The sequence below is a fragment of the Eremomyces bilateralis genome (genome assembly GCF_010015585.1).
Source record: "Eremomyces bilateralis CBS 781.70 unplaced genomic scaffold P152scaffold_30, whole genome shotgun sequence".
Lineage (NCBI taxonomy): Eukaryota > Fungi > Ascomycota > Dothideomycetes > Eremomycetales > Eremomycetaceae > Eremomyces > Eremomyces bilateralis.
The window spans coordinates 31,879-50,669 of record NW_022985096.1 but is presented as its reverse complement, the minus strand read 5'-3'; the positions used below and the strand labels follow the sequence as shown (position 1 = coordinate 50,669).

The 18,791-nt window shown below is 55.8% G+C and overlaps 8 protein-coding genes across 8 annotated transcripts; 6 read left to right on the top strand and 2 right to left on the bottom strand.

The window, feature by feature from the left end:
• Positions 1-513: 513 nt before the first annotated feature.
• On the top strand, positions 514-2,809 carry P152DRAFT_468743 (cryptochrome; the record flags this gene model as incomplete). The annotated part of the gene is made up of 3 exons (XM_033680841.1): positions 514-949; positions 1,009-1,180; positions 1,237-2,809. The coding sequence occupies 3 exons, from the start codon at positions 514-516 to the stop codon at positions 2,807-2,809; spliced, it is 2,181 nt and encodes a 726-aa protein (XP_033530467.1).
• Positions 2,810-3,566: 757 nt separating this feature from the next.
• On the top strand, positions 3,567-4,580 carry P152DRAFT_452489 (class I glutamine amidotransferase-like protein; the record flags this gene model as incomplete). Its single annotated transcript, XM_033678296.1, has 2 exons — positions 3,567-4,277; positions 4,410-4,580. The coding sequence occupies 2 exons, from the start codon at positions 3,567-3,569 to the stop codon at positions 4,578-4,580; spliced, it is 882 nt and encodes a 293-aa protein (XP_033530466.1).
• Positions 4,581-4,998: 418 nt separating this feature from the next.
• Positions 4,999-5,666, top strand: P152DRAFT_462067 (uncharacterized protein). The gene is made up of 3 exons (XM_033680264.1): positions 4,999-5,204; positions 5,261-5,340; positions 5,392-5,666. Exons 1-3 carry the CDS (start codon positions 5,075-5,077, stop codon positions 5,485-5,487), a joined length of 306 nt encoding a protein of 101 aa, XP_033530465.1. The 5' UTR covers positions 4,999-5,074; the 3' UTR covers positions 5,488-5,666.
• A 338-nt stretch (positions 5,667-6,004) lies between these two features.
• P152DRAFT_442965 (uncharacterized protein) lies at positions 6,005-7,244 on the top strand (the record flags this gene model as incomplete). Its single annotated transcript, XM_033677766.1, has 1 exon — positions 6,005-7,244. The coding sequence occupies exon 1, from the start codon at positions 6,195-6,197 to the stop codon at positions 7,242-7,244; it is 1,050 nt and encodes a 349-aa protein (XP_033530464.1). The 5' UTR covers positions 6,005-6,194.
• A 54-nt stretch (positions 7,245-7,298) lies between these two features.
• Positions 7,299-9,942, bottom strand: P152DRAFT_462065 (kinase-like protein). The gene is made up of 4 exons (XM_033680263.1): positions 9,197-9,942; positions 8,724-9,148; positions 7,783-8,672; positions 7,299-7,734 (listed from the first exon to the last, which is right to left on the bottom strand). The coding sequence occupies exons 1-4, from the start codon at positions 9,747-9,749 to the stop codon at positions 7,641-7,643; spliced, it is 1,962 nt and encodes a 653-aa protein (XP_033530463.1). The 5' UTR covers positions 9,750-9,942; the 3' UTR covers positions 7,299-7,640.
• A 570-nt stretch (positions 9,943-10,512) lies between these two features.
• P152DRAFT_517186 (POPLD-domain-containing protein) lies at positions 10,513-13,313 on the top strand. The gene is made up of 2 exons (XM_033682992.1): positions 10,513-12,909; positions 12,966-13,313. Exons 1-2 carry the CDS (start codon positions 10,663-10,665, stop codon positions 13,284-13,286), a joined length of 2,568 nt encoding a protein of 855 aa, XP_033530462.1. The 5' UTR covers positions 10,513-10,662; the 3' UTR covers positions 13,287-13,313.
• Positions 13,314-14,210: 897 nt separating this feature from the next.
• On the top strand, positions 14,211-15,086 carry P152DRAFT_370660 (uncharacterized protein; the record flags this gene model as incomplete). Its single annotated transcript, XM_033675507.1, has 1 exon — positions 14,211-15,086. A coding segment is annotated over one exon (876 nt), but the record flags the coding sequence as incomplete, so codon positions are not given.
• Positions 15,087-15,899: 813 nt separating this feature from the next.
• P152DRAFT_404565 (DUF1751-domain-containing protein) lies at positions 15,900-17,074 on the bottom strand (the record flags this gene model as incomplete). Its single annotated transcript, XM_033676768.1, has 2 exons — positions 15,900-16,620; positions 16,683-17,074. 2 exons carry the CDS (start codon positions 17,072-17,074, stop codon positions 15,900-15,902), a joined length of 1,113 nt encoding a protein of 370 aa, XP_033530460.1.
• Between the last annotated feature and the right edge of the window lie 1,717 nt (positions 17,075-18,791).

Sequence of the window (18,791 nt, the reverse complement as noted above, 5' to 3'; positions counted from 1 at the left end):
CATAGCCTTAGAGGGGCGGGAAGATCTGGCGTCAAAATCGTTCTTTCCTTTCCGATTTGGGTCGCTGCTGCATTGGTCTTGCGGATTTCCGCGAGCTTTGCATTTGAAATTCGTCATTGTCAGGTTGCCCGACCTCCGTATCTCGTCACCAAGTACCATTCATTGTTCTGTCAGCCATTAGTTCTTCCATCCTGCCTTGCTCCCTTGTTCAATTGTTTCACTGTGCCGCGCAAGAAGCCCCCCTTGGTGGCGAATCCGTGATCTTATTCGTTGGTATCCATCGCCCTGCCGGTGAGAACGGCCAGAAAAGGTCTGGTCCTACGATCTGGTGGCTGAGATCTGGTGTTCGCCTGCATGATCAAGATGAGATAGGGTGTGCGGCCGATCCAACACCTTGGGACTCTCCAGCCGCATGGGACGGGATACTTAACGGCACGACGGACCCGTTTCATATTCGCAGGGCCATTGATTGGGAGAGTTGATTTGCTCCACGTCTTTCCGCATCTCCTGATCATGGCATCACCCAACTCCGGAGTCTCCAAGGTGCTCATCTACCTGCTGCGTCGTGACCTGCGGGTCACGGATAACCCCGTCCTGGACGAGGTCGCACGGCTATACGAGGGCCGTGATAGCGGGGAGCACATATCATCCCAGCCCGTTCCCGACTTCACCCATCTCCTTCCCTTGTACGTCTTCCCGGCGCAGCAGGTTGACGTGAGCGGGTTCCTACACAAGGATGCGAGGACTAGGGAGACGGGTTCTCGGAAACCCTATGCACCCGCCCGGAGCCAAGTGGGAAACTTCCCGAGGACGGGGCCCCATCGCGCGAAGTTCACTGCGGAGTCGGTGTGGGACTTAAAACAGTCCTTCCAGAAGCTTGGGAGTGATCTGGTCATCCGTGCGGGACGGTTAGCGGAGGTCCTGGACGACATGATTGAGCAGTTCGAGCGTATGTTACCTCACCGTGAAGTTCAGGCCGTTCCGTTCGCTTATGCTAATTCGTTGCAGGGGATGATAGCGTTTTGTCCACAGAAGATGGTCGACTCGAACTTGTGGGCGTCTGGATGACATCGGACGCTCTACCCGAAGAGAAGGAGGATGAAGCGCAGATTAAGGCCGTCCTGGAAAATGGGGGGAAGCAATTCCGTCTCTTCGGGGACGAGAAATACTTCGTCGATGAGTAAGTCCCCCGCGTTGCACAGGGGTCGGTTGCCTGCAGACACTCACAGCATTCAGTGCCGATCTCCCGTATTCCTCCATGAACGAGCTCCCGGACGTCTACACCACGTTCCGCAAATCCCTCGAGCCGCTCCGCTCGAAACCACGGCCAGTGCGCGCTGCTCCCCAGAAGGGCTCCCTACCACCCTTTCCCACCTCCACATTGATCCCCCCGCAATTCGCCCCTTACGAGATCCCAACCACGCTAGAAACCCTGACCGAGCGACTCCTCCGCCCCCTCGATCTCGATTCCGCGCTGAATTTCTTCAACGCCGCCCCCTCCGAAGCACACTGGGTGTCCACCTATACCGCCAAACAAGTCACCAACGCCCACCCCCTCTCCGGTGGCGAAACTCGCGGCCAGCATCGCGTCCAGCACCTGCTCCGCACCGGCGCCATGACCCTCTACCATGAGACGCGCAATGGCCTTGTCGGTGAGGACTTCAGCACGAAGTTGTCCGGCTATCTCGCCATCGGCGCGCTGACTGCGCGCTGGGTTCACTGGCAGATGCACGCGTTCGAAGAGGGCAAGATCCCGGCGTCCTCGGACAAGGAGGCGGACGATGACGAGGATGAATGGAAGGCCGCGCCAGGCTTTGGCGGGGGGGAGTCGGAGGGTACGGCGGGCGTGCGGTTCGAACTCCTCTGGCGCGACTACATGCGCCTATGCGCGCAGAAGTTCGGCGCGCGGCTATTCCTCCTCGATGGGTTTCGCGGCGCGTCCGCACGGCCGACGACCGCCGGCTCGGAGTCGACGACCTCCACCATCACATCCCCGACAAAGTCCGCCCCCACCAAGACCTGGCGCTTCCTCACTGAACAACAGGAAGCCGAGTCAACATCCCCGAAACCTACGACGCTACCCGCCTCCGCGAACAACGCGCCGTCGTTCGCTCTGTCCACGCAACAGGTGCTCCACCGCTTCGTCACGGGCACGACGGGCATCGGGCTCATCGACGCCTCGATGCGCGAGCTCGCCGTGACGGGTTACACGTCCAACCGGGCGCGACAAAACTGTGCGTCCTTCCTCTCATCCCCATCGCACCTCGGGGTCGACTGGCGGCTGGGGGCGGAGTGGTACGAGTGCTGCCTCGTGGACTACGACGGGGCGAGCAACTGGGGCAACTGGCAGTACGTGGCGGGGGTGGGCAACGATCCGCGGGAGGGGCGGGTGTTCAATCCGGTGAAGCAGGCGGTGGAGTACGATGGGCGGGGGGAGTACGTGCGAGCGTGGGTGGCGGAGTTGCGGGAGGTGCGGGTCGGGGAGGGGGGTGTGGAAGGGTTGATGGGGGTGTTTCAGGGGTGGAGGTTGGAGGGGGAGGAGAGGGAAGGGCTGGAGGGTGTGGAATGGGTGGAGAGGCCGTTGGTGAGGATCCCGTTTGAAGTGGCGAGGAGGCCGAGGGAGGGAGGGAGGAGGGCCAGGGGGGGTGCGGTAGGGAGGGGGGGGGGAGAGAATAGAGCGAGGGGACGGGGGGGAAGGGGGAGGGGACAATCTAGAGGGGGTGGCGGGGAGAAGGGACGGGGACGAGGTCAAGGTGGTTCTAGAGGGAGCAGGTCGGGTTCGCGTGGCGTTCGGGGTCAGGCGGAGTGATGAGAGCAATCTCCTACCTGTCCTTCCTTGTTTTGAAGTGCTCGGACGAGTGTTTCGGTGTCGTATGATGACCTGGAGTTTCTTTAGCGGTTCATGATCCTTTTTGGAATATTTATTAATTATCTCGCTGTCGTCGGCGTAATCTGTGGCTGGAACTTGAAGTGGAGTGCTGCCTGACAGCCTAATTATATTGGAGCCTTGTCGCCTTAGACAGCAAAAGACTTCATGGCACCTGCAGGACCCACTAATATTCCGTCTAGTTGACGTCACTGTTCATGTTCGTGTTTGCAAAACTTCAACAGTTAATTACAGCTCAGATTTCAACCACGTCTACCGGTACTCCATCCTTTCAATTCGGAAAAAATGTTTCCAATGCGCCGAAGGTGCGGGGAGACCTCCCCTGTAGCATGTCTTTTTGCCAGGCTGAGGGCGGGTCCAGGCAGAATTCAGTCCATTACGTCCCCGAAACACATTCAAGCGATACCGGTAGGTATAATTAACGGGATTGTCGGCTTTCCGAACTTGAATGTCTTCCCTAGCGACCCGATGAATGAGAAGGTAGGGCAGCAAGGATGAGTTGCAGCAAATCATCTCAACGAAAACGTCACCGTCATGTCATTGTATCATAAGATTGAAACTGCTACATAAGAAAGGATAGATATATCAACTTCTACGTCCATCCGATCAAACCTCCCATTCCAACACCATCATCAAGCTAAACAATACCCACCCATCCAATCGTCCTATCCTACTCATTATGTCCTCCAAACCACTCACCACTGCCCCCGCCGGCAAAGTCCTCATCATCCTCAGCGACGCCCGCTCCTTCCCACTCAAAAAAACCTCCGGCCCCTCCGCCGGCAATTCTGTCGCCCAACCCACTGGCTACTTCCTCACCGAACTCGCCAAACCCCTCCAAACCCTCCTCTCCGCCGGCTATGAAGTCACCTTCGCCTCCCCCCTCGGCTACGAGCCTATCCCGGACCCCAACAGCGAGTCACTCCTCGCGTTCGCCGGGAACTTCTACGAGCGCCAGCGCGAGAATGAGCTGATCGACCGCATGAAGCGCGAGAATGGGTTCGCGAAGCCGCGACGGTTCGGAGAGATCAGCAACGAGGAGCTGGAGGGGTTCGACGGGGTGTTTGTCCCCGGGGGCCACGCGCCGCTGACGGATTTGGGCGACGACGAGGAGCTGGGGCGGATCTTGCGGCATTTCCACGCGCGGGGGAAGCCTACGGCGGTGATCTGCCACGGGCCGTATGCGTTCCTGAGCACGCGGGCGGGGGGGAAGGAGTTCGCGTATAAGGGGTATCAGATCACGAGCTGGAGCGACGTGGAGGAGAAGGTGATGGATCGGGTGCTCGGGGGGGATATTCCGAAGGTGGAGACGGCGCTGAGGGAGGCAGGGGCGAAAATGGTGGAGGGGGTAGGGGAGAAGATTGGGAGGGTGACGGTGGACCGGGAAGTGGTGAGCGGGGGGAATCCGATGGCGGCGGTTGGGTTAGGGGATCAGTTCGTGGAGATGATGAGGAACAAAGTTTGAGAGGCTCGTGTATCTGTGTATATGTACCTATTTCATCGCTGTATTATCTGCAAATAGACTGTCAAGCGTATTATGAACTTTCCAAGCCCTCGGTCGATGTCAGATATATCTGACAACTATGAGAATGGCACTATCCCACGCGACAACGTGCTCACTGAAGACACTCGTAACTTCCGGATGAAGACCCAGTCCTCCGTAGCAGCTACCAGTACTTACCACTTATCATAGTAACTGCGTAGTTACCAGTAGGCACATCTAAAGGCAACCCTCGGTTGAGTACGGGTAGATATAGTTACCGGTACCTAAGGTGGTGAATAGCGTAGTCTATCAAGACCATCAATATTTGACGTCATAGTCTAGAGCACATCCAATTCCATGCACCACGCACGCTAAATTTGATGCAAACTCCGTCGATTGAACTGAAACCTGGTCAGTGGTCATGGGTGCTCCATCGAAATTGACTGTGACGGATGCAATTCTGAACATTCCCCATTCTTGCCTCCAACTCTGGTGTTTGCCCAAGCATTGACGTCACACCGAACCCCAAAGACCATCACGTCACGGGGCTTCTGCTTCACTGTTTCGTACATAAAAGGAATGGAACCTGCCCTCCAATCTTTCAAATCTATTCTACCTACCAACAAACATCTCAATCTTTCAATCTCAGTCCTCAACCAACCACAACTACTTTCAATCAATCTCTCAACCTTCACTAAATCATCATGTCTGACGCTCTCCGTAAGCCCCTCTCCGACCAGGCCGGCGAGAAGATCACCCCAGACTCCCAGAAGAGCACCTTGGATAAGGCCAAGGAAACTGTCACTGGTGCCGGCGACCGTGCTGCAGGAACTGGTATGTTGACTCCAATCTCCGCAATCAAACCTGCAGAACTGACGGTCTATGAACAGCCCAGCCTGAGGACCAGAAGAGCTACACCCAGCAGGCCGGCGATGCCATCCGCGGTGGCTCCGACAACACCTCTCGCGAGGTAAGCAGCACATTCGACTATGGGCGACGGGACATTGCTAACTCCGTCCAGGGTCAATCTATCTCGCAGACCGTCACCGATACCGTCAACCAGGGTGTCGAGTCCGCAAAGAATGCTCTGGGTATAAACAATCCCCCGAAGCAATAGATGTGTCGGACATCCACACCCACTCAATCTCCCCACGTGGATGAGATTGCACGACCTGGCAGCGTTGCTTTCTACTTTGTATTATCATACCTGACTTGCAGTACGACGTCTCAGACGTGTGGAAACAAGCATGAGTTGTGCAATGGCATGACGAATATCTTTCCGGGTCCTAGATAGGAATCGTACCTTCATGTTTGATTTGTGATGAATTGAATGCTCGCTAGTGATTGTGATATATTTCTCACGGGAATCTGATGAAGCATGAGCAGCTTCAGGTGCTAACCAACGCTATAACAACAATAATATTGATACTGTAGCAAATAATACTCCAAAGACCTGAATCTATCATCATCATGACGTTCAGGGACCCGAATCCAATGACATCAAAGGTTCAATTCTGTCCAATCACAAAGCAGAACTCTGCCAGGGTCCAAGCAGGGTTCATGGATGTTATTGCCTTAACGAATGTTTTCTAGCCTCAGGCATTCAATCGTCATCACAGCAAGCATAGCAGCGGCCAAGCCTGGACATACGAGATTCTTACCAGACATTACTTTTCAAATATCTAACTATTACTCTCCGCAACTCTGCCATCGAGACCTCAATTATATAAAAAGTTCCACTAACGCCGACACCGACACCAAAATCCCTTATCTCCAACCACCTTCTCCCGCCTGTCCTCCCCCTAAATACTCTGCCTCCCAACCATGGCCAAAGACAAACGAACCGTCAATCCCGCTACCGCGCACCTCAAATCCCAAAAGTCCCGCGCCCTCAAAAAGTCCAAGGCCGCACAAGCCACCGCCCGCGAGGAGCGCCTCGCCCACAAGAACCCCGTCCGCCTCGACCGCCGCATCGCCGAACTGAAGGATACGCCCGACCTTAAGCCGCGCGAGCGCGAGGAGCTGGCAAAGTTGGAAAGGGATGTGGTGATGATAAGGAGGGCACGGGAGAAGCGGGGGGAGGAGGAGGAGGAGGAGGGGAAGACAGATACGCGAGAGCGGAAGGGGGATCAGCGGAGGGATAGGGAGGAGGGAGGCGTGTTAGGGAAGCGGCGGAGGGAGGGCGAGTGGGAGGATCGGCGGCCACGCTGGGAAGGTAGGAGAGACCGCTTGGAGCCGGAGAGTAGCGACTCGGACGAAGAGGCGCGGATGATCCCGATGCCGAAGGACGTGGAGAACATGCCGCCGGTCCCGCGCCGTCGCGGCCCAGGACGCCGTCCGGACGAGCGCGGACCTCCTGATGACAAAGGCCCCGACGCACCGCAGGGGACGCATGCGCTGCCCGCGAAACCGGTCGTCGCGGCGCCGCCGCAGACGGTGTATGAGGGGAAGGCGGTGCTACGGGACTTGCGGAAGGAGGCAACGCGGTTCGTGCCGGCGGCGGTGAGAGGGAAGATGGCGGCGGCGAGGGGGGAGGGGCGATTGGTGGAGCCGGAGGAGGCGGAGAGATTGGAGAGGGAGGGGTATTTGCGTGGGAAGAGGGGGGAAAAGGAGGAGTTGGTGGTGTTGGGTGATAAGAGTGGGAGGAGGGGGGAGTTGGAGGCTGAGGAGGAGCGGTTTGAGAGGGAGATGAGGGAGGTAGAGGGGATGGGGGGGGATGCGGAGATGGCGGTGGAGGCGGCGGAGGGGGAGGCGGTGGCGCGGATGATGGTGGGGAAAGCGGAGGGGAGGTTCGTGGATGAGGGACGGGCTGCAGAGCGGGCGTTGCGGCATGTAGAGATTGAGGACGTGGAGGATGAAGATGGGGGTTATTAGGACCTTACTTCCACATAGGACCTCACGATCTACCAGGATCCAATAGGAGCTATATTCAATTGAAACCATTGCATTGCTGATTTATGCTGCCGAACCTGTTATGCTTGCGGACCCAGTATCGCCTGCTCCAAACGAGCAGTCATTACCATCATAGTCATACATGCGGCATGAAAACGCCGCTGAGAAACCCCGAACAGAATGAACCCAAATCCGCTAGTGATACAATGACAACCCGCGCTCGACTCCGCTCCATTCCTATCGTCGGCTTCGCTCTTAAAACAATCAAAACAGCTCGTTCCATGGGGACATCTTGCGTCGGTTAGCATCTTTCGCTGGACACTAATTGTATGCATTTATGTGTCGATAGCGATGTGTGTGCGTTAACCAATGCTTAGCTCAGAAAATGGTCCCGAAAGTGCCTTCGGGTTTTGGAAGAGGCTTTCTGGGACTCACGGCGTTGCCATTTTCATCGGTAGCAGGTTTGCGATGCCTAGACAACAATTAGTACTTGAGTCCAGAAACAGGCTGAAGTGCTTACCTGAACGTGAAGCCAACGAAGAGGCCCTTCCCCATCTGCTCGTCTCGGTCGGCCATGGTCTCCAACGCCGACTGTTTGTCATGCACTTCCTTATACTTGGCCATGTCCGCTTCATTGGTGAAATCATCAAAGTACCCCGCATCCGTCTCCGAATCCAACTCCGGCACGAACGGCGGCCGCTGCTCCTTGAGTCGCGGCCAGTCCACCTCCGCGAAGTAATCGTGCGTGCGGATCTCCCGGATTTGCCGGAACCGCGACGTCTTGGCTGCGACCATCCGCGTGATGAGATCCCAGGTGCGGCGGCTGAGGAAGTAGTTCGGGTCGTCGTACACGGGCTTCTTGAGCACCTTCTTCCAGTGCTTGAGGTTGTGCCACGTCTCGTCGACGTTGGAGCCGGCGAACGGGGGGTACCCCGCCAGCGCCTCAAAGAGCATGCAGCCGAGGCTCCAGTAGTCCACCGTGAAGTCATATTCCTCGCCATGTAGGACTTCGGGCGCCATGTAGTCCGGCGATCCCACGATGCTCTTCGCGTAATTGACATCGCGTTCGCGCAAGGAGCGATATCCCTCGCGTCGTTCCGCGGCGGTTCGCTCCTCCATGGGCCGGCCAAAGGGGACGGAGACGTTGCCGACGGACTCGAGCTTGATGCGCATGGACTCGATCTTCGCGGGCGCGAGGAACCCGGCGGCGAGGCCGAAGTCGGTCAGTTTGACGTGGCCGCTGCTGTCGATCAGGAAGTTCTCCGGCTTGAGGTCGCGGTGGATGTAGCCGAGTTGGTGCAGGGCGTCGACGCATTGCACCATTTCGGAGACGTAGAAGCGGGCAAGGCGGTTGTGGAGGACGCCGGTGTTGTTGAGAAGGGTTCGAAAGTCACCGCCGGGAACGTATTCCTACAACATCGTTAGCGTTTCCTATAAATGAACGGAATCGGAAAAGCTTACCATTGCAAGGTAGATGCTGCTATCGTCCTGGAAGGCGTACAGCAGCCTCACCAGCCACTCGCTCTTCGCCGAGGTAAGGATGTCTCGCTCCGTAAGGACATGCCTGATTTCGTCCAACTTAAACAAGAGCTTCTTGCTCATGACCTTTAACGCACACACTTCCCGGGTATCTTTCTTTTGCGCAAGGAACACCTGTCCATATCCGCCTTGACCCACTTGGGTCAGGATCTGGAAATCGCCATGTCGGAGTCGCGTGCGGCGCTTGCGAAGATTGGCTCGTTCCCGTCCCAGGTACTTCGTCAATGCCGCATCGTACTCGGCTTCTTCAGTTGCTGGTGGAGCTGGAATGGCAGCTTTGAACTGGGTGTATCGAGTCTGACGTCCGTGGACGTAGCTGAGGAGATCATAATAATAGTCGAGGAAGTCTAGAGGGGTTAGTATGAATTCCTCTCAACATGCAACAGTAAGCTTACAGAGCTGTGTGACATTCGCCAGTCGCTTCACTGATGGCTTCTTCAGCTTCTCCAATTCCTCTGGTGTGAGACCCCGTTGTGCCGAGTTGGCATGTCGTGATGTCTCCAAGTCCCGTGCGCGGTACTGCTCCTGTCGAGAAGCGGCCGCTTGACTCAGATAGCTGGGGTCCTTCTTGACCATAGGTCGACCAGGATCCTTGTTTTCCTTGTTTGACTTCCGAGTCGGGCTCTCGGGCAAGGGGATCTCCGTGTTGCCTCCATTCTTCAACGGTGACGTCGGCGACCCTGGTCCTCTCGCCGCATTGCCAGCGGTGGGAACCAGTCTCATGGCATTGTCGAAGATGTTGGGAAGATCATATGCTCCGGGCGGCTGGAGATGTTTACTCGGACTCCCTTGGGGGGTTTGAGTCGGGGAGAGGAAGTTTCCATGGGTCGGGGTGGAAGGGGAGTCATAGAACTCGTTGGTCGACCGCGATACGAGCGGAGGGGGTGGCATCGGAAGTTTGAGATCAGGGCGGTCTGCTCCGCCAACAGCAGGTGGGTTGGAAGACATTGCGATGGCTGAGTGACGCCCACCGTATGGTGAGCCGGATTTGTATGTTCACAAATTCTGGCGAAAGGACATAGATCTCCTGTTGGGCAGCACGAATGAATGAAGGAGGAAGAGGAGATCCGAGCCAGGGTGGATGCACAAAGCAGACGGTGGATGGAAGTGATGTTACGTACTGGTCAGGAATGGTGGAGTGTGACGGGGTCGGTTTGGCTGTTGGGAGTTGGCAACCAAAACAAACCGTTGCTCACGGGAATGAGGTGTTGACGCCTTGGTGCCTGAAATTGTATGCCAGTGCGATGTAGATGTAGCATTCCACCCGCTTGGTTCAACTGTTTATCAATCATGGATCACTGAACTGTTTGCGTGTGGTTCGCCTAGCCGCTGGATTTATTAGATCTTTTGTAGGATCGATATAGATTTCACTTGCTGGTTTCACTTGTTGACTTCACAAGTGACTACGGAGGACAAATGAAAGTGAAGGGGCAGTTGTGGTAAAATTATTGGTTGTAATAATACGCTAGAAGTTTATTACACACATGCCCCCAAATTCAATAACTATGAATGGCCAGCAAAGTAAATTAGCTCGAGGCTAAAGTTCTTACTAAGACATAGGTCTACCCCCAAACCTGAGCATAGTGGCCACGGTTTGAGTTCAGCCTTGATGCCTCCACTACCTGTACCTGTACTGTATTGACCAGTAGCAGTACGTCCATGGAGTCCATTCCACTGCATCAAGCTCCACCTGCAATTCTTCATTGGAGCAAGGCAACACCCGCGTTTCATTAATGTCAATTATTGGGCACACTCATTGCAACAATTCAATCGACACCCTTTCTCCAATCGCAAAACACACCAGAAGATCGACCATGAGAATTCTTCAATAATTGACTTGGTGCTACTCAACCCCTTCACCATGGGCCCCAAAGCCAAATCCTCAGACTCAGACTCCAAGAAGAGGAAACCAGGCCAACCCCTAACAGGCCGGGAGCGGAAAAGAGCAAAGGTTCTCGAGGCCCGGCGACTATCAACTCAGACGTCCGGAAGCGCATATGGGAATGGCGAAATTGACGTCGCCAAATTTGTAAAAGCAAGGGAATATGAGATCAAGGCTCTGCAAGATGGGTTGAAAGACGCGAAGAAGATGTTGAGCTCCCGAGCGTTCCAGGAGGTGCCTCGAACAATGCGGAGGAGGACGGCGAGCCATAATCCGAATAGGGTCCCGAAGAAACTCCGCCCCCGCGCAAAGCGAGAGATGGCCGATGACAATACTCCCGTGGTCACACGGAAGTCTCGAAAGCTAACTGGAGAGAAACGATTGCGTCTGGAGACGGTCAAGCGACTCCAGAAGCTCAGCGCCCGCTCTAGGACTCGGAAAGAACGGAAGGCGCTGGCCAAATTAGAGTCCGGCGGCAAGATCAAAGTCACGAAGCTCGGCGCTACCGAAATGGCTGTCCCTCCAGCGGAATCGCCAGTTAAGACAAGAAAAGCACGCGTCAAGAAATTTGTGCTGAAGATGCCGGATCTACCCCCAGCCAAATTCCGAAAGCGGCAGAAGAACAAAACGTGGCTGCCGACCCATCTATACCATTCCAAAAGAGCACGGATGACGCCTTCGCTGGAGCCGCTGTGGAGGTTTGCGATCCCGTTGACGCCTTCGGAGAAATGTTATCGGGTGACGCATCGTGCTACGACGCAGAAAGGGGGTGTGGCATGGGATATGAGCTACATGAGCACGATCAGCATTGAAGGTGTCGAGAAGAGTATTAAAGGACTATTGAAGGGGTTAGGGGTTGCCATTGATGATGACGAAAGCAACACCGAGAACAGCCCCAATGGAAGCACATCCGAATGGCTTCATGGCACCCGTATCTGGCAAGGTTGGGTTTATGAACGAGATTCAGATCCCAAAGAAGCGATTGCACCCGTTACGATAATTTGGCGGAGTCTACACCAATCTACACCCACCGGAATGGACGTGGACACGGCGGAGAAGTCAAACAAGAAGCGACAAATCTTCATCCGAATACATCCCTCCGCATTCCTCCAACTTTGGACGCAAGTTGTCCGTCTTGCCAAGGTCCAAAAACCTTCCCTGTCTGTCGAAGATGTCCGATATGAAATCGGCAGCATCGAAGTTACCGGGTCGGCCTCGCTAGAGGCGATCATTGGGACTTTAAGACCCGACCAGGAGGGTTCACTATCTACGGATGTCAAGGCCTCCTTGATCAGGTTAGCAAGGAACAAGCCAGAACCGGTGCCCGTCAACGCGCTTCTTGCCTTCGATATCCACGACCCGAGGCTCGTTTATCCTCCCAAACAACTCGCAGAAATCGATAACGGCAAGAACAAACCAGCCCGTCAGGAACCCCCCTGGCTCGCCGGCAAAATGCAGCCATCCCCAAACCTATTCGACAGACAAGCCCGCCGCGTTGCGTCGAATTCAATCCTCCCCCAATCCGCCATCGACCGACGAAAATCCCTCGCCGAGCCCGGAAACCCCCTCGAACCCCTCCCAACCGACCACCCCATCCCGATCATCATGTACCTCTCCTCCCCTACCTTCTCCGGTCGCCCCACCTGGACCCTCATCCTCCCCTGGCGCCATGTCTCCCCCATCTGGCGTAGCCTCCTGCACTACCCGCTCCGCACGGGCGGCACCCTCCGCCTCGGCGGCCTGGACGAAAAGCGCCAGATGCATTTCGAACGCCACGAGCCGTGGTTCCCCGGCGACTTTCCCGGGACGCAGGCAGGGCGAGCGTGGGAGATGTTGGAGCGGCAGAAGCGGCGGAGGGAGTGGGAAAGGCGACCGAAGGGGAAGCGGACGGAGTATGGGAGTTTGGAGTTGGGGTATGGGAGGAGGGGGGAGCTGGGGGAGGGGTGGGCGTGTGATTGGGAGTATTTGGTGGGAGGTGGGGAGCAGGAGGGGGAAGACTCGTTGACGGGGGCGAGATATCGCTATGTGGATTCTTCACTGGCATCAGCGGTGGCGGCTGAGACGATAGCACTCCCTGATACCCAAACAAATGCGATCGCCATTGTGCGGTTCACGATGGTCAATAAGGGCGTCCCATTGCCCTGCGCGAGGGTCTACCGTCTCCCTTCCAAGGACGCGGATCTTCGTCAGGCATGGCTTGGACTTGCGAAGGCGCCGAAGCCTATGGTACTTACCCCATCTATCATGTTTCCTCCCACCATATAACTAACGCTACTAAACAGAAACCCTTCAAAGATCAATCTAGTCCATACTCCTACGTGGAGGGTGACACTCCAAATCCAACGGGCCCAAAGCCGGGCGACCCGCGGTATCCGAAGGTGCCGGGTGAGGAGGACTTCATTGGCTTTGTCACGACGGGGAATATGAATCTGGCGGAGGGGCTTGGTACTGGAGTCGGAGGACTATTGCTTCGGAAACTCGTCCGCAGCCCGGCCGCGGATGGTGAGGCACAGCACGGCGATGGTTCGAAGGGGCAACAACTGTGTATTGTTCGGACGGCGGGGGAGAGGTTTGGGAGGCTTGCAAGGTGGGATTTTGTATAGTAGTAGCTAGTCTCTAAGTTTATAGCTATCAGCCTCACAATTCGTCCGATTATATCTCCAGCCTCGATGATCAAGGAGTGCCCAGGCGTTGATCGGCGGGTGGCGTCTCAGCTTGCTGCACGTAAATTGCATGGGCCCTGGACCAGGCGACTTGTGAGGAGGCCTCAGGCGACAAGGCCTACACCAACTCCGAGCATCTCCTGTAGATCTGGACCGAAGTGATATCTCCGCGATCGACCAGACAACAGGTTGAACCCCCGAAAACCGCTGGAACGACCATATTGGATCCGTGTGAGAGGTCTTCCTATCTTTACCCGACGCCCTACCTCAAGGACTTCGACACCCCCCTCCCAACGCCTCGACGAACTGCCGCGGGATATGTGCCTGGTACATCACCGAACCACGAGATAGATGGACGCAACAGCAACCGGCTGTGCGTGAGTTGTCGCGATACCCACTCGAGGGGGATTTGAGCGTTCGTCAAGCCTGACACCGGTGGGCGGACGAAAACTGGTTGCAGAACGAAGTGGCAGCTTGTTGTAGTGCGTCTGATTTCTCGGTCTTGAGACGCTGTACGACCGTTCAGAAATTATCGTCCCCGATATTTGGTCCCTGGCAATTTCCACGCAGAGGCGAGGTGGGATTATACCGACTGCATTGGACGGCTGGATTTCGATGACGAGATCGAGTGAGCCGTAACGGTTGGACTTTTGTTCGCCTTCACTTTTCCTACATATATCCTCCGACGGTCACATCACATCCACACCTCCACACTCTAGTTCCTTACATTATGGCTGAAGGAAGCAGACATCAAGGGTCACCCGTCCAGAACGGGACACAGATAATCCAAGTTAGAGAAAGTAGCATGGCTGGCCTGGTACACCTCTCAAGCCCCATCCGTTTGCCATCAACTAACCCACGTAGGCCACTAGCATCCTCGAGGATTGCCTCCACAACATCATCCACGACATCGTCCTCTCCACCCACCGCTCCGAGAAGATCCTCCGCATGAACTCCGCCGCCGTCCAAGCCATCAATCACGCTCAAGCCACCGCCGCCAACGACGCCCCCTCCGCCAAGAACAGCGCCCTCACCCAAGGCCAACCCCCCCAAGTCCGCGTGGAGACCGACGGCGCCGTCTACGAGAACGGCAAGGTCACCCTCAAAGACAACCCCCTCAAAACCACCCCCGACATCTACTGCCCGCAATGCCGCCAACCCCGCCTCCAATACCCCCTTCTGGGCCACAACTCCCGCACCCCCGACCTCTCCGCCTCCTTCTGCTCCCTCCACCCCTTTATCAATATGCCCGGCCACGACGTCTACGGCAACCCCTTCCCCACCGACCCGGCCCGCACCAAGAAGGAGCGCGAGCTCCTCAAGCAACAGGCCCGCGCCGAGAAGGATGGCACACCCGGCAGCCAGAACACTGAGACCGGCCAACACACCCCGGACGAAAAAGATCCCCACGGCCCTAACGGCAACGGCGCCGCCGCCATCACCGCAGCCGCCATCCAGAAAATCGGCGCCGGCAGCGGGAAACCCGCCCACTACATCCCCTGGCACACCTGCCCGAACTGCAAACGCAGCTTGCTGATCACCCGGTTCGCCCAACACCTCGACAAGTGTCTGGGCATCGGAGGCCGCGCGTCGAGCCGCAACGCGATGGCGCGGATGAGCGGCGCCGCGGGCACGGGGTCCAGCACGCCGCTCGGGGCGAGCAGCCGGACGGGCAGCCCGGCGCCGAAGCGGGGTGGCGACGACGACGAGGAAGAGGTGCGCGGGCCGAAGAAGAAGCGGAATGGGGTGGGGAGTGGGTTAGCGCGGCGGGAGCAGAAAGGATCCGGGATTAAGTTGACGATTAAGCCGGGGGGAACGAAGGGGGGTGGTGGGAGCGGGGAGGCGAACGGGGGGACTGGGAAGCGGGAAAGGGAAGAGGAGGGGGAGGCGCCGAGGAAGAAGATGAAGTTGATGAAGGAGGGGAGCGTGGTGAGTGATGTGGTGGAGGAGGCGAATGGCGCAGATAATGCGAGTACCGCGACGGCGGGGGAGGCGGATTAAGGGGTTGGATTGCTGGGATTCGCATTTGATAGCGCGACAGGCGGTGAAGTGGTGGGTTGGATGTACTATCATCCAGAGGCATTGCATTTGAGCTGTCCCGTCGGCTCGAGGGCTGAAGAGACTTCAGGGACACGCGACCGGGGAAAGGCGTTCTATATCCGGGTTTGGCCACAGGGAAGGAGTTTCTCTTGTATGATCAGATCCCGAATCCGCACCCCCGATGCTCTGCAATGGAATTTACTTTTCTCTTTCAATCGGTAGCTCCTACAGTGCATCACGCTTTCGGGATGGGAGCCTCCTGATACTCAATGAAAGATAACATGTTTTGAAGACGTTAAATTCCAAGGCTGGACGGCATCGCCAATGTTTCGCCGATACGCCGGGGTCATGCGACGGGATATCAACAAGGGCCGTAATGTACATCTAAACCCAAGCCCAACCGCTCGCAAGCGTTCAATACATCAACCATCAAACCCAAACAGATCCCAACGCCCGTTTCAGAGATGTAAGCCACCAAACCACCTCGTTATACCAGTCCCAAGTCCCTTAGCTTCAACTCTCCGCCGCCGCAACCTTCTCCGCAACCGCCGCCCCTCCACCCACACTCTCACTCACCACCGGCGTCACATTCTGCGGCACCCTCCCCGCTCCTCCACCCACTCCCGCCGCCTGCCCCGCCACCGCCGCATTCAACCGTTGATCCAACGCCTTCAGCGCCAACGCCCTCCTCCTCTCCGCCTCTTCCCTACGCGCCCCCATCCCCGCGCGACCCACCCCATTCGGATTCATCAAACCTGGCAACCCGCCGTCCGCGCGCGCCTGCGCCTGCTCGTTCCCCATCTCGATATCCTCGGCGCTAAATGGCGCGCAGACCCGTACGGAGACGAGGAGCTCGTACAGTGGGTCCGCGACGGCGGCGATGGGCGGCTGCACGGCGTCCGGGAAGAAGCTGGCGAAGCTGAAGGTGTCGGAGGGATCGCCCTTGATGGTGGAGAGGTCGCCGGTAGCGGTGGCGGCGAGGGAGGGAGAGAGGCGGAAGAAGCGGAGGTAGGTCCAGGCAACGAGGAAGCCGAGGAGGGAGAGAAAGAAGGTGGAGAGGTGGAGGAAGACGAGGGAGGAGAGGAGGGAGAGGAGGAGGTAGAGGGCCGGGAAGTGTTTGACACGAATGCGGAGGAGGGAGCGGAAGAGGGAGACGGTGTGTTCGGGGACGAGTTGTTTGAAGGCAACGAGGAAGGCGGCTTGGAGGGCGGCGGTGCCGGAGATGGTGGTGGTTCTGGGGATAGTCAGCAAAACCCTTTAAACTCTAGCAGACGGAGGGCCGGAGAATCGACTTACAGAGCATCGACGTCTTTCGTCAACATATACCAGACGACGCTCCCTATCCACACCCCAATATTCGGCAACATGCCCGCAAACAACATAAACTTTACGAACTCCTTCCCGCCCCACGCCCGCTCCAAATACCGCCCGCCGAAGAACAACATCATTCCCGCGATCAGCAGCCCGAAGAGGTTCTGCTCCACCAACGCGGACGTCGCAGCCGTCCAGGGATACACGATCGACACGCCGGGCACAATGCAGAGATACGGGGCGCCTCCGGGGGTGTTGGTAGAGAAGCCTGTACGTTCGAGGGTGTAGAGGGGGCGGGCGATGGCGTTGAGGATGGTGAGGAGGGTGAGCACGGCGAGGAAGAGGCGGGTTAAAGGGGGGATGTTGATGCGAGGCATGGTTGGGAGGGGATAGGAGACGCGATCGGTGAGGGAATGGGGTGGGAAGGTCTGGGGTTTAAATGATATAGGGAGGATGTGGGGAGGAGAAGAAAAAAAAGAAGATCACATTCAACTCAATATGGTTAAACGAAGGTGAGGAAAGGAAAGGAGATAGATATGATGGTGTGGAGCTGTCGATGTGGAACTTTTAGAGGATGTTGGGGAATATCCCGTCCCCAGATGTTGGACGGAATCCCGGTCCGGATCACGTGCTTCAATCAATTCCTATCAAACGGCCTCAGGTGGAAAGTCGACCTTAATTAACGACAGATACAAGCCACATGCATACAACACAGTAGAGTTATCCTCATTCGAGGTCATCCGGTTAATAATAACCTTGCTTGGAAATATGTGCGTTCCCATCATAACATCAATGCAGTCCTATTGTATTTCGTTCCAGTGATCGCCAACTCCCATCAAACACGCCCTTATGGCGGACGGTGATGATGATACAAATGAGACTTAAATTTGGAATCTAGCCGATCACATCTCCTAAGGATGCGACTTCCGGTAAACTCCTGGTCCGGTCCATATCTACTGTTCGTACAATTATACCTAGGTGTTCAAACTTGAAGTGAAGGAAGAGTAAGGGTGACCTTACTAAACTCGTTCTCTTCGACCACCTTAACAGGACGTGGCAAAGCCGTTCATTCTTCCACAACATATAGCGCAGCCCTCTTGTGTAGGTGCCATAGTATAGGAACTCAATCATCTCCGCCACTAAATGGTCGTCGAACTCCATGATTACGATCCTGTTGGTCTGCGACTGCTAACCACACACAGTAAGTACATATTTCGACTTTATACACGCTACCAATCTAACCTTAAAGCCGTGTTTTAAGGCTACTGCAAGGACGCATGACTGGTGCAGGACAGCCCTCTTATGCACCAAGAGATGTGAACGCCCGCACTCGATCATCAAGTCGTCTGCATGGGGCAGGAACACATTACCACTATCACCGACCAATATCGCTTCTAAAAACCCCAAGAACGTGTTGAAGACACCGATGTAAGGACTTTGCGAGCAAACATTTGGAGAACATGCAGGAATACACCATTAAAAAAGTGTTATACACTTTCCAAGGACCCTTTATCACTGTGGTTGAATGAAGTATGGAAGCTTGATCCTTCTAGGAGTGTCCGAGTCCACGTGTTTTACTATGCTTATCGCCATCCTACCTTTGAATCCAGTACTAGTTTCAAGCATGTTTGTATCGAGCTCAGAGAAGGAAATTGCAAGGTATAGATGGATTGAATGATACTAACAACAAACAAATAAAATAGACCCTCCAAATATTGGACTAGATATCTGATGATTGTGATAGGACTCGTATGAACGAGGAAATGGGCAGGAAAATCAACTTGACAAAGAGCTATCGAAGAGACTTGTTTCCATCTACAGTCAACCTTCGCTATAACGATTGAAACAGTACAGGCGAATCCAATCGTTATAACGCGGATATCGCTAAAACGAATTTTCTTGGCAGCATTGATTGAGAATCCGTGCAGGGAATCTTATCGCTATAACGCGAATATCGCTGTAGCGGTAATCGTTATAGCGGTGGTTGACTGTACTTTAAAGTTATGAAAAGAAGGAATTGCTTGGCTGTCTCTTGATAAGCCATCATAGGGGTTGGTTCAATAAAACTCGTCAAATAGACAACGGATTTGATAT